Source organism: Danio aesculapii, chromosome 16 (assembly GCF_903798145.1).
Source record: "Danio aesculapii chromosome 16, fDanAes4.1, whole genome shotgun sequence".
Classification (NCBI taxonomy): domain Eukaryota; kingdom Metazoa; phylum Chordata; class Actinopteri; order Cypriniformes; family Danionidae; genus Danio; species Danio aesculapii.
In genome coordinates, this window is record NC_079450.1 from 44511501 (window position 1) to 44527022 (window position 15522).

The following is a 15522-nucleotide window of genomic DNA, read 5'->3' on the forward strand; positions in this document are numbered from 1 at the left end:
TGTTGGCTTGTGCCTAAACCATTCAGAAACTGAATACCGTAAATGCGACCTTAGGTTCGCGGTCACCTGTTTGTCTTGTTCGTATTAGAGATCTGCGTGGGACTAAATTTTACACAGTCCAGACAGCCTATAACAAGCTGTCTGTATAAACACACACACACACACACACACACGCACACACACACACACACACACACACACACACACACAGCACCAAACCAGCGACGCACAGCATCACGCTCTCTCTCTCTCATTCACACACATAGACAGCACCAAACAAGCGACACACAGCATCATGCTCTCTCTCAGTCACACACACACACACACACACACACACCAAGCGGCAACCTCCCGCTCTCTCTTGGGAAGCCAATACGGAAGTAACTGAAACTGCAATTCATCAAAATTCCGCTAGTCCTGGCTCCATAATAGAGCAAATTTCAATTGAGCCCACTGTTAGAATGGCCAACTTTACAGCAGAAAAAAAGGTGTTTACAGCCTGGTACAAAGAACGATTTTGGTTCATATAGCTATTATTACCCTCTATGACAACTGTGAGGGGGGTGAATTTTTTTTTATAACTCATCCATTTCCTTTATATTAGGTTATATTAAGTTTGCATAATTAAGGGCGTGGCCACTTGAGTGACAGCTATACAATTATCAGATGATATGGGATGCTGTGTGCACTTAATTGTGCTCACAAACCATTCATGTGGCCTCCGTTTCCCATGTGAGTGAAGTTATATACTTATATACCATCTCTATAAATGTATTTGTTTTATTTAAGATCATTTATCATTAATATTTTTCTTTAGACCCGTGAAGCACTCCAGAATGTGACAGATTGATTAGCTGTAGGCTCTAGAACAGTCATATGAAGCGTTATCATACAATGTTATGCTGGAGTTCATCAATAGTCTTGCATTTACTAACACAGACTATATCTGAAGTGTTTGGAAGTATTTCGTGTTTTCCTGCTGTTGAAAAATGTCATAAGAACAATGCTTAGTGGCTCAATGTATTACTACAGTGTTTTTAAAAGTCTAAACACTTTATTGATATAGTGTACAGCCATGCACATGTGGTCAGAACACAAACGAGTCGCAGGTAATAGAGTATTAAGTGTTTCTCCCAAAGTAAAGTCTGTCTGCCAGGTCTAAGCAAAGTGCAAGCAGGTGTCTGTAGCTCCGCTCACTCTCCGCCTCTTTTCCCTTGTTTGGTATCCCGTCGTGGGTGCGATGACGCGCAAACAAAATGGCGACAGTTGGCCGCGCCTACTTGTAGCTTCTTTTGCAGTGTTCAGAAACCTATGGGTGACGTCACGGATACTCCGTCCATATATTTTACAGTCTATGGCACACACACACACACACACATTAATAGCATCCAAATGGATGCACGCATGCTCGCTTTCTTGGGAGCGATATTGTTAGACCCCCCACTCCCATTCAAATTACACCAGAGTTACCGACTGCTGCCGCGTTTTATTCGGCACAGCAAGAAATCTGGTCGGGTCCCGAGGCTCCTGCGGTACAGCGGAATACAGACCTCTTCAGTCGAAACCTGAAATACTGCCAAACTGCAGAGGTTGTGTTCTTTTTCGAGACCAGGTCACTTGGTGCGTGACTCACCATCTTACCCCACCTCTCTCTCTCCTCCACACCGTCCCATGATGACAATCACGCATATATACGCATTTTTAGACATTACATAAATAATATTGAATACTTGTCTCCTATATAAGTGCGTTACGGCATAACGGTATTGAAACTGATACAATGCTTTTTTTAGATCCCGCGGTATACCATATTACCCTATTACCACCCAAGCCTACTCCACACAAAAATGCCAACTGACCCAGTTAGGACTCAAATCAGCGACCTTCTTGCTATGAGGCAACAGTGCTAGCCACTGTGTCACCATATATGTTATATTATATTTAATATATTTAATATTTCAGCTGATAAGTATCTTACACTGGTCATACTCTACAGCAATCTAGTGTTTGCTTGCTTTGGCTTTATGGAGTTGATGCTGGTGAATACTTGGATGCAGCAGAGAAATACAGAAAACTTTGTAGATTCATGTCTTATGCCATCTGGCATTATAATCTTGATCTGTGAGCAAGATCCTTTGCTATTTCATCAGTAAGACATTACAGTGATTCAAGGAAATAATTCAAATATAAGTTTTAAAGAAGGAGTTTTTAAATTAGCAATGGATTTTGGAAAGTAATAAATGCAGTAGACTTTGGATTTAGATCTGTTGCAGAAGAAAATAATTCCACACACAAGAATTTTTGAGACACTGGTTGGTTTATTTTTTATTTACACTTGTCGTCTAACTGCTGTATAAAAGCTGTAGCACTGTGACTATGCACAAATAGCAGTGGTGCTCATGTACAAAGATATTACAGTGTTACGGTCATGCCAGGCTTTCTCACCACTCAGCAGTCATGTCAGTTTACACAGCAAGTGTGAGCGGCTTGTAAGCAGTATATCAGCGTAACTACAGCGTCACTGCAGCTGGAGACTCGTGAGAATATTCATACTGGGAGCTTTTGTAGACTGTGATGCTCACAGCAGCTCCAAAACAGCCCTACAAATTAAATGAAAAGCTATATTCAATTTTTCTAAGTTGTTAATGTCTTATTTATGTGAAATAAATTTAGTTTAATATTGTTTATTTTACGAAATTTTTGATTTGAGAGAATTAATTTAAGAAATTAGTATTTTACAGTTAATATAATATAATATAATATAATATAATATAATAGCACACTAATATGCATACATCCACTTTGCTAAAAAATGGTTCTGATCATTATCGCTTCAAGCTATATCTGTTACCTTAAATTTTCAGCTCCTGACTGTCAAAGTGTTCAACAAACATTGGTGTCTCCAGTGGTTCTAACTGTTACAGAAGACGAGACCACAACAACATGAACCACATATGTAAAGATTCAATTAGCTAATGTCTCTTCTTGCTGACTCCATCCACGCAAACACCAGTACCGGTTTCCATTAGTCACCTTTTCACCAGTCAGTCCTGTGGTAAATACACTCTGCTTTGCCAAAAGACTACAGTGGATTTATGCTTCAGTGTGCACTTCCTGTCAGGGAGCAACATGTTGGTTTTCCAAGTATGGAGCAAAAATGTATTTATTCTGTCTCTCCTAACAGGTTGCACACTCCAATGGGCAGAATTACTATAGCAGCAAAATTGCTTGTCTGCTCCAGGTAGGGCTGCACGATTCTGGCTAAAATGTGGATCATGATTTTTTTTGCTATTTCAGATCCTAATTCTTTCTCACGATTCTTTAGATGTAAAATAAAGGTTAATATGAATAGGCTATTATTATTGTTAATTCTCAAACATATCGTCACCTTGGATTTATAAGGTTCTATCTGTGTTCTGAATGATTTTGAGATATTGAGCTTCTAGTTTTTGCAATCCATATAGCAAACAGTATGTGTGCAACATTTGTTTTTTTTAAAACAATCTTAAAATGTAAACAAAAAGTTGTCATTTAATAAGAATATGTCAATAACTCAATTTTGACAAAAATGTCTGATACAACCTTATAATTCTAAAGTGACAATATGGTAAAACAACAACAATAATAATATTAGGCCTATGTGTAGGTCTACTGTTGCTTAAAATGCTAAATTTTGTACAGTCGTTATGGTGGACTTGAACAAACTTTCAATATGTCCTGTTTGTTAATTCACAGTAAAAAGATGACATCAGAATACAACTATTCATAATTATAAAATGGAATTATGTTTAAGACATGTGCTTGCTTGTGTGATTTCGCGGCCGCAAATTTATCATTACATGAAGGCAGAAATGACATTTCTGGGTGAATTATACCTTATAAATACAGTATGTGACACTTTTAACACCATTTGAATGTGTTCATGTTCCTGTGAAGACTTGTACGACTGCCTTTATGCTTCTCTCCTGACCTTGAAAATATAATTGGCTGAATCGTAGAAAAGCTGAATTAAGATTGTATCTAGGGTCGAATCGAGATCATGATCTTTTTTCGATTAATCGTGCAGCCCTAGCTCCAGGGGTAACCAATATGTCCCTGCAGAGTTTAGCTTAAACTTGCCTTAACAGGCCAGCCAGGAAGTTAAATATACCTAGTTAAACTTTGATTAGTTTTTTCAGGTGTGTTTGATTAGAGTTGGAGCTAAACTCTGCAGGAGACTGGCCCTCCAGTAAGAAACCTGGTGACCCCTGGTCTGCACAAGTTCCTTCCTGGTTTATTTACAAGAGGTTTCTAGATATCCAGGTGGTGGTTCATCAATGAGGCAGTGATTATATCATCTGAAACAATGGAAAACTTTAATACAACATATTAAAGCATATGCACTCCTTGTTGATGATGCTCCATCAAGAATTGAAACCATCATTCCATTTACATCTCTCTGCCATTGATGACACCATTGGCTTTGTGTGTTATCAATTAGCATACAAAATTTTCAATTTGTGTTGCAAACAATACAAAAAAAATGTACTGGGCAGGATGACTGATGCCAAAACCAACCTGTTTTCCTTTTGTAGTCTTTTCCAATCTGATAGCCAGAGAACTCCAAACCTCCAGAACCAATTCTAGAACCCATGCATGTGGATGCCACACATCTTACACACCTGTCGTTGGCGCATTATCCTGCTGGAAGTAGCCATCAGTAGATTGGTACCCTTTGGTCATAAAGGGATGGACATGGTCAGCAACAATACTGGTGTTGACATGATGCTCAATTGGTACTAATAGGCCCAAAGTGTGCCAAGAAAATATCCGTCACACCATTACACCACCAGCAGCAGCCTGAACTGTTGATACAAGGCAGGATGGATCCATGCTTTCATGTTGTTGACGCCAAATTCTGACTCTACCATTCGAATGTTGCAGCAGAAATCGAGACTCTTCAGACCAGGCAACATTTTCCAGTCTTCTATTGTGCAATTTTGGTGAGCCTGTGCGAATTGTACCCTCAGTTTTTGGTTCTTAGCAGACAGAAGTGGCACCCGGTGTGGTGTTCTGCTGCTGTAGCCCATCCGCATCTAGGTTCAGAGATGCTCTTCAGCATACCTCGGCTGTAACGAGTGGTAATTTGAGTTACTGATGCCTTTCTATCAGCTCGAACCAGTCTGGCCATTCTCCTCTGACTTCTGGCATCAACAAGGCTTTTGCACCCACAGAACTGCCGCTCTCTGGATATTTTGTCTTTGTCAGACCATTCTCTGTAAACCCTAGAGATGGTTGTGTGTGAAACTCCCTGTAAATCAGCAGTTTTTGAAATACTCAGACCAGTCTGTCTGGTACCAACAACCATGCCACGTTCAAAGTCACTTAAATCACCTTTCTTCCCCATTCTGATGCTCGGTTTGAACTGCAGCAGATCCCCTTGACCATGTCTACATGCCTAAATGTATTGAGTTGCTGCCATGTGATTGGCTGATTAGAAATTTGCGTTAACGAGCAGCTGGACAGGTGTACCTAATAAAGTGGCTGGTGTACCTAATAAAGTGGCTGGTGAGTTAACCTATATATATGTCAATTTGAATAGCAAAAAAGTACTACAAATTTGTCGACGCAATCGCGCAGTAAGTAGTGCTGTCACCTCACAGCAAGAAGGTCGCTGGTTTGAGCCTCGGCTGGGTCAGTTGGCGTTTCTGTGTGAAGTTTGCATGTTCTCCCTGCGTTCGCGTGGGTGTGCTCCAGTTTCCCCCACAGTCCAAAGACTTGTGGTACAGTTGATTTGGGTAAGCTAAATTGTCTGCAGTGTATGAGTGTAAACGAGTGTGTGTGGTTCCCAGAGATTTTTCCCAGAGAGGGGTTGCAGCTGGAAGGGCATCCGCTGTGTAAAAACGTGTTGGATAAGTTGGCGGTTCATTCCGCTGTGGTGACCTCGGATTAATAAAGAGACTAAGCTGAAAAGAAAATTAATGCGTGTAAAATTTTTTAATATTCATCGTTCCACCCCTTGAAATTATATCCTACTATTGCTTAATTTCATTATTAATGTGTTGAATTATAATGATTAAAGTGTGGCTTTTCTCTTGTTCTGTGACTGATTGCTTCAGACTCGGTGGAACAAGCCTGAAGCATCGTTTCACAGTTAAAAGAAGACTTATTGGCAGCTCAAAAGCATGCCAACTAGGCTTTCATCTCTTAGTCGCATATAGGCAAACCAAACCAATATAAAGGTAAAAAAAATGTAAAGGATTAAATAATAAGGAATTTGTGTAAATGCACAATTCCTGTCAGACAGAGAGAGGGACAGAGTCCTGTCAGCACTGAAAGAGGCCAGTTATACAAAGTTAGGTCATCTTTTTAAAACGATGCATTCATCTCTTATTGAATTAGTCCATAAAGTAATATTGAATTAGGCAAACATAATATGTGAAATTTAATGAAAAGGATTGTAATAGAAGTGTGGGAATCATTGCCAAAGTCACTAAGGGAGTTTGCTGAAGATCATGACCTGCTTAATCAGTGGCAGGATGGCTGTGATTATATTTTTCCATGTCTAGATATCTCATCAACTGTGACCAGATTGATACATTTTTTTGCTATGCATGGTTTTTACAAATTTAAATTTGGGCAAAGAGGAGGCATATATGCTTTCAATGAAAGTAATCCATAGTAGAGCTTTTGAACGAATTAAGAGATCAAAGTGGCATTACTTAGTAAAAGGAAGTTGGAGGTCTATGTATAAGATGCCTTTTGATAAATGGATGGGGGATCTTTAGTGTAGAATGGTTTACGGGGCTTTAGCCATTTATGAACTTTTTGCCTATTTAAATTCCAATCCAGAAATTGATTTCCCATTTTGTATTTAAAATGAAACTTTAATGCATTTGTTCTGTGGTTTTATTAGACTGGGGTGTTTCAATTTCTCTTTCTTTCTATTTCTCTCTCTCTCTCTCTCTCAAACACACACACACACACACACACACACACACCACATTCATAATGTGTAATAGTCAAGGTTTTGCAAATAGCTGAGTTTTTTTTTTTTTTTTTTAATCTGTTTGTTTTTGTTCTTTTGTTAAAAGTAAAGGGACCAACTAAAAGATGTGTTCATGTTCCATAAAGAAAAAAAAAAAATAAAATTTTACACCTGTTTGAAAAATGCCATTTGATTGCATAGAAACCATTATACCTGAATTGTTTGATACCTTTTTGCTTTCACGGCACGTTGGCTCAGTGGTTAACAGCATAAAGGTTGCTGGTTCGAGTCCTGGCTGGACTAGGAGACATTTCTGTGTTTCGCATGTTTTCCCGGTGTTTGCATGGGTGTCCTCCAGGTGCTCTGGTTTCCCCCACAGTCCAAATACATGCAATATTGGTGAATTTAGTAAAACATCATTGGCTTTAGTGAATGAACGAATGTGTTGTGAAAGAGAGGGTGTATAGGTGTTTCCCATACACTCACTGCTTGCTGCTGCATAAAACATATGCCAGAGTAATTGCAGGTGCATTCTACTGTAATGACCTCAGGTAAATCAGGAACTAAATTGAAGAACAGTGTGTGTTTAAGGCATATTGCAACAAATGTACCTAAATACTTTTCATGCTTTTACCTTAATTTCATGCATATAGGATACATTCAGTTACATTTATATTTTAGGCTATGCAGTTTAATGTTTTAGATTATTATTGTTTTTGTATTTATTATTATTATTACTACTGTATTAACAACACAGCTGTATGTTGTATATAACTACTCTATTTTTAGCTTCTATGACTTGACAGTTACTTTCTTAATTCATTCATTTTCTTTTCGGCTTAGTCCCTTTATTAATCTGGGGTTGCCACAGCGGAATGAACCGCCAACTTATCCAGCACATGTTTTATGCAGTGAATGCCCTTCCAGCCGCAACCCATCACTGGGAAACATCCATAGACACTCACTCACACTACGGACAATTTAGCCTTCCCAATTCACCTGTACTACATGTCTTTGGACTGTGGGGGAAACCGGAGCACCCGGAGGAAACCCACATGAACACAGGGAGACATGCAAACCCCACAGAGAAACGCCAACTGACCTAGCCGAGGCTTGAACCAGCGACCTTCTTGCTGTGAGACTACCTACTGCGCCACCTACTTTCTTAGATGCTTGACCTAAAGCAGTAACTTTACTTGCTTGACTCTCACAAAAAATGTACTTGGACTTGCTTGAGATTGCTAAGGCTTACTCCCACCTTTGTTATAGAAAAAATGCATCACAACTACTTAAAGGGATCTGGATGTACATCTAGTGCAGTTGCAAGCTGAGCTGCATGCAATGCTTTTTAAATGTGCACACCTAACCCCACCCCAAACCCTACCCCTCACAGTAACGTCACTAGCTCCATTGAGTGCATTGTGTCTGACATTGCAAGTCCGAGACTTGCAGTTTTAGAGTATATAATCAACGCTGCATCCAGATACTATCCGATTGTTAAGTGTGTGACGTCACGTGTTGGCTTCGTTAGCCTAGTGGTTAGTGTGTTCCCCTCTCTCTGCTACCCATACTTTAGAAGAGCAAATTTAAGTCTTTAAATTTAATATTAGGTCTTGAAGGGTAAATAATTCATGGGGCATATAGTTTAATCAATATAATTCATATAAAACATATGTTATACATATTAACATATTAATTAGATAAAATGAACATCTGCACTGGACAAAATATTTAGCACAGCCTTGTATGCTTAATTTAACATTAAAAAAAAAAAATCATCCTAAAACATGAAATAAATGTTATAGAAAGCAAAAATGCAACTTTCTCAAGCATCAACATATTGTTACAACGCCATATGTATTTTTGATTGCATTTCTTGAAAATTAAGGCTTCAATGAATGATCTGCCAGATAGAACCTTATAATTCCAAGCGGAAAATTACTTTTCAGAATTAGAAGGTTCTATCTGCATTTACCATGTTTTTGTTTTTACTCCAATTTGCAAATGTAAGAGAACTTTGATAATTTACATTTTTTTACACATTTTTTTACATAATTTACACACATATTGTTTGCTATATGGAATGCAAAAACTTTGAAGCTCAATATCTCAAAATCATGTAGAATGCAGATAGAACCGTATAATTCCAAGGTGACGATTTGTTGTTGATTATAAGTTTCATTGCAACTACATGGCAACTAATTCAAATTAGTCAGTAAAATGTCTATTGGTGAAGAAGTATCAGCAAACTGTCTTAAAATACTCTAATGAGAATTAATTGGAATGCAGTTAGTAGCAGGTGTGTTTGATTAGAGCTTTGCAAGATTATTGACATTATGAACTATAATGGCCCGTTTCCACGGAGTGGCACAGTACGGTACAGGTTGGTACGGGTCACCTTTATCAGGCTTGCATTTCCACTGCCAAAAGGGTACCAATTGTACAAAGCGTGGTGTATGACAGAAAGTTTCAGTCGACGTCATTCTTGCTCAAGGAAATATCAAAGTAAAGCTGTACGAGTCTTTCACATATTATATGAGAAGCACTTCTCACAAAACATGCTTTATACACATAAATACTTGTGTATAAATGTTCATTACTAACCTTTCTATGAACAGGATTTGATTGTAATTGCAGATCAATGATGGGGCAAAACAGAATACTGTAACTTCTGCAACAAATATGAACACATACAGACCCTTACAGTCTCCGATGATAGCCCAGTCAGTGCAAACCTCTAATCTGTATCTTTAATCTTCACCAGCACATGTAACCACTGTTAGAAAGTAATTCCATCATTTCGAGTTCATAATAGTCTTAAAGGTGATGATAAAAGTTAAACATGGCGGTTTGTTCATGTTTTAGGTTGCTGAAACATTCAATTGCTCCGTTGTTTTTTCCGGCTTCTTCTTTGTTATTTTGCACTTCTTGCGTTTGTCCATTTCTTAAAATATCTTCTGCTTTTTTTCTTGGCCTTGTGGCTGTTCATCAAGATGACGACAAGGTTTGTTTGAGCTCGGGCCGACCATGACTTGTTATTATATGTATACATTATTATGGTGTAGTGTCTCAGCTGTGTATTTAAAAATGGCGCTTCCTTTGTTTTTATTCTCTTAGCTTGTGCACGAGACAGTGACATATCTCTGTAAACCAATAGTGTTCAGTTGTGAGTCTTGCTCCACCTTTTGGTACCCTTTTGTTGTGCTAGGTACCCTTCCGAAAGTGGTATGGTTCGCTTTCAGGTACCTTTTGACATTGGAAATGGCCATAAAAAGAAAACAAACCCTACCGTTCAGTGGAAACGGCCATAAGTTACACTAGGGGAGACTCTAATGATGTTATGCTAATACTGATGAAGTATACAGTACAAGAGCAGAAATATAAATGCAATTTTGTTACATAATGCATATATATAACAAGCAATTATAATAAGTTACATTTAAAACACCCAATGCATAATTATTCTATTTGTCTTTTTAATTATTGTATTTTAAAGTATTTTTAATTAACGATTGTGCTGAATAAATACAGAATTTGATATAATTTGTTTTATCTTTTTTTCAGTAACACTTTATTTTGATTTTAGTTTTTTTCCAATTGCTTACACACAAAATCTTCTTGTCACTCGATTTCTGAATCCTGCTCAAAATGCAAAACTACACCTCAAATCTCCAAAACCATAAACTATTTCTCGGCCTTGAACTCAATTTTCAATTGTATAAAACACCTCTCTCAAAAGACTATACACAGCTCTCTACCTAAAACACAAATTTAACAAAGCAACTTGCTTTTCTTTTTCCAAACACAACCAATCAAAATGACACACGCATTCACAAAAAGTCGCGCGCACGCACACACACACACACACACACACCTCAAATGCGCAAACACTAATTTCTTAACTGATCACTAATAGGCTATAGGCCAAAGATGATGGGATGTTCTGGTCCAAAAAAAAAAAAAAAAAAAAACTCCACAAGTTTTGTACCTTCCCCATTTTCTCCTTTTCTAAATTCCTCTAAAAACAATAGAGGAATTCTTCTGAGCCTAGTGCTGTAAAGTGTATGATGACCAGGTAATGGACGCGTCTTCCCTCCGAGACTCTCCTCACACACAATTGTGTTCTTTACTATATTCTGGAGAATATACGTTTGCTTTACATGTTTTTTTTTTTTTTTTTTTACATTTATGTTTATGATTTTTTTTATGTTATAAACACCAGTAGTGTTAGGCCTAATAAATATTTTCTTTTTACAGTGCAACACCTCTTCTCGATTTGGTATCACTCTGAGGGGGTTCTACAGAATTTGGCTGTACTAAATGAACACTCTTGAAACAAATGATATCAAGTGTAAACTTTAATTTTACACGCGCGTATGGATTTATCATCAAATAAACAAAAACATCAGTTACAACAAGAACAAACAAGGTATACCAAAAAGTCTGAAACTAAATAGTCTTTCTGGAAAAAAAAAAAAAAAAAAGTCAGTGACCACTTATCATTTAGAGCGATGCAATAATTCCTTATGATGTCCTGTGACTCCTTAGAAGAGGTGGTTGTTTGTAGGAAAGCAGACAAGTTGCCCTGTTTAAGTGAGATTGTGTTGCTCCCCAAGAAATTGGGGACAGCAAAGAACAGCAAACCAACAGAAGATGATAGCAACATATAAACAGTCCTTTCTAAAACAAGCAAACAAAAAATGACATAAAATAACTGTTTAAACACAACACATCAAATAAAAGACACATATACTCACAATTGAGCGATAACTTCAATAGTTCTCAAAACATTGGACTGAATTTGAAGGCCGGTAGAAAAAGGGATACATGTGGTGTCCACTCTACCAAACACTCCTACTTACTTGTTCTTCTTCTTCTTAGTTTTTTGGCGAATTGCATTCTTTGTGCATATCGCCACCTACTGTGCTAGTTGTGCAACCAGATTCTGTGATTGCTCGGCCTATGGCTCTGCCCCAATCCTCCTACTTACTCTATGGTAAGTGGCTCTTTATAAGGGTGCAAATCAACCTAGTGCCCCTGGAAGTCGGAAGCAGTATTGCATGTCAACATGCCAAACAATACACAATGCAAAAAGATAAATCAAAAAATAATAATAGTAACATTTAACATGTTACAACCGTGTACCTGTTACTCCTCTCAGCAGATTACTGTCACTGTAAAACATTGGATTGAAATGTAGAAATAAACCTAAAGAGCATGAGCTTTAGATTTAGAATAACCGTGTGTGCATGCCATATCCAAGTGTGTTATACAATGAAAGGAGTGTTTGCCATGTGATGCAAATGCTTCATTCTGACCTGTGTTTATGGCATTTTGAATGCAGTGTTACATTTTGAAGGAGATGTGAGGCATTTTGCATTTTGTGTGCGCAGTTTTGTAAATTGTGTGTAGAGTTTTGAAAAAAGGTGATACTGTTTTGATAACGCATGTAAGCTGTTGAAAAAAACTGTAATATCTGTTGATACTGCTCCTTCAGCAGACATTTAACTGACTATAAGAAACTTTGCAAGTACATGTCAATTTACACTAACCCCAACCCAAACCCCAGCCAACATTCATTCATTCATTTTGTTTTCGGCTTATTACATTTTTTTTTTCAATTTTTTTCATTTTTTGCCACAAATTTCAGAACCCTAATATCAATTTTCAAAACTCAAGACACAAAACTCTAAACAAACACTACTTTTAACACAGACTCTCCGGTGTTCAAAATCTGCATGCTGTGTTCTTTTCCTTAAAGAAGTCTTGCATTTGCAGGGTCATTGGTACACATAATCCTTTTATCATACAAATACTCGGGAACAGAACTTTAGATCACCAGCACACAAGATGCACATCGTTTCAATAAACAATCTTTAACAATCATTAAATATTGTTGTTTAAAATATATGATACAGGTTTCATTATGGTTTATACGTAAGTGTAGAGAAAACAGTACAGACAGTGGATACACTGAACTAGTTTTATTGATTCCATCATAATGTAGGTTTACTGTAATGTTTTTCTCACTGCACGTTCCCATATGAAAAGCTGATATATGGCATATGGCAACATATGCAAATTACAATTGGATTCCACATACTGTATATACAATCTCAAAATAGTCAATACTTTGTCAAAATTGTGCAAAAATCACTGTTTACATTTTTTAACCATATAATACATACACACACACACATACACACACACATATATATGTATATATATATGTGTGTGTGTGTGTGTGCATGTTCATATACAGCCATATGGACACATATACAAATTATAGGTAATATATTTGTAGGGGTAAAATATATAACATATTAGATATAATATTTCAGAATCAGAAAGAGCTTTATTGCCAGCTATGTTCACACATACGAGGAATTTGTTTTCGTGACAGAGCTTCTACAGTGCAACAGAATTACAGAGAGAAACAAAAAACAGATAATAAATATATTTTTGAAATAGAAGTAAGTAGTGAATGCAAATATACAAATTGACAAGTGTATGTACAGGTATATTACTACATATAACGTTATATGTGCAGCTGTTAAGTGCAAATTGGCATGTAAAGTGTGTTGTTAAATAAGTGTATATGTGTATAAAAAGTGTATAGCAAGTAAGTAGTGATGTTCCACAATTATTATCATCAAGTGTTCATGAGATGGAATGCTTGAGGGAAGAAACTGTTTCTGTGTTGGGCTGTTCTGGTGCGCAGTGCTCTGTAGCGTCGATCAGAAAGTAAAAGTTCAAAGAGGCAGTGTGTTGGGTGTGAGGGGTCCAGAGTGATTTTGGCAGCGCTTCTGCTAGCTCTGGATAAGTACAGTTTTTGGAGAGTAGGGAGGGTTGTACCAATGATTTGCCGGATTTCGATCGGATTTGGTAGCTGAGCTAAACCAGACAGTTATTGGCGTGCAGATGACTGATTCAATGATGGACGTAACATATATGTACGTAATATATATGTACATATTTGTAATTCTAGTGGTTTAAAAAGATTGCAATATTTTGACATGTATGACATATTTTACATATGTCAAATTCATATTAACTATTATGTCACATGTAATTTGCATATATTTATATGTATAAGATTTCTATTTTGGGGTCTGCGTTTCCATCAGTCTGGTCTTGTGGATTTGGTCACAGGTTCTCCTCTACATCACAGGTCACAGGTTTTCATTACTCAAAAATCTTGGAAAGAACCTTCTGTCATTGGTCTGCTGTGATTGGGCTTTCTTACATACAGTAATGTCAAATATGAAAACATTGTCTGTAAAAGTGGTACATGGAACAAAGAAACCATAAATATGTAATAAGGATGAATAAAGATGAATAGATAATGTAGTCCAGTTGTCATCTTCTGTGGTAACTGATGTCATTTGTTCTATCCTTAAACTTTCATCATCTAAACATGTAATATTGTACATCAGTTTCCATGCATCCAGAGTAACAGTAAATAACAGTTATTTATCATTTTGAGTGCTTGTATCAGTTGATAATAACATCATGTTAAGTACGCATTTATTTCAGGATGTTTGAGTTGCATTTTGAAATGGGATCAATTTGATGTTTAATTGTATTCTATTGAAAAGGTGATCTTTATTCAATGAACAAAGTATCTTTGACTTGTGTGTGTTGTATCCAAGCATTTGAAAAAAAGAGTTAAGAGTTTTGCAAAAATTTGCAATTTTGCCAATGGTTGTGAATTTTGTGTCTAAAGTTTTCAAAATTGACACTACAGTTTTGAAATTTGTGGCAAAACGATTGTAAAAAAACTGTAATCTGGGGTCGTCACAGCGGAATTAACCGCCCCTAACAGCCTACTTATAATCTAATGGGAATTAGTTGACATGTAGATGCAATGTAACAAACAGACCATCAAAATAAAGTGTGACCTTTTTTCTATAGTTAAGAGCAATAGTGGCAGACTATTTTTACAAAGAAATAATTTAAGCAGAAAAAGTCACTGCTTAGTCTTTCATTTTGACATACAGATCTGTAGGGTTCTGTGTTAATTAGCAGATCTTGCTTTATCTGGTAAAGTATTATGCAATGGCTGTCATGCAGGTGCAGTTGGATGAAGCAGTTGAAGGGTTTTGTGTAACACTGTGATCTCTCTGCAGGATATCGAGGATCACGTCGCCTTTGTAATCACTGTCCCCACTGCGCTGGCTATTTTCCTCACCATCTTTGTTCTGGTCTGTATCGAGTCCGTCTTCAAGAAGCTGCTCCGTGTTTTCTCCTTGGTGATCTGGGGCTGTCTGGTTGCCATGGGCTACCTCTTTATGTTTTTTGGAGGAATCATCTGTCCCTGGGATCAGGTAAGATGAGTGCGATTTCAGCCCCATAAGGTTGTTTTCAGTCATGGGCCTTTTATCTGATGTTGTATTCTTGACAACCAGTGGAAAAGAGTAATGTGAGATTGACTGGTTGAGACTGAATTGGCAAAATAACAATAATTGCATCAAAAAACAAAGTTCTGATCTATGGAACAGCCCCCAATTAGCATATGAATATGCATAAAAAAACTGGCTGAGAGTATTTCAGAG

At 37.2% G+C, this 15522-nt stretch overlaps 1 protein-coding gene across 1 annotated transcript in view; it reads left to right on the forward strand.

Annotated features, from left to right (window-relative positions):
- The window catches only part of adcy2a (adenylate cyclase 2a), a 184493-nt gene that overhangs the window by 13647 nt on the left and 155324 nt on the right, over positions 1-15522 (forward strand). Inside the window, exon 2 of the mRNA XM_056474969.1 lies at positions 15097-15294. Coding sequence (XP_056330944.1) covers positions 15097-15294 — 198 coding nt within the window. The remainder of the gene's footprint in view (positions 1-15096; positions 15295-15522) is intronic.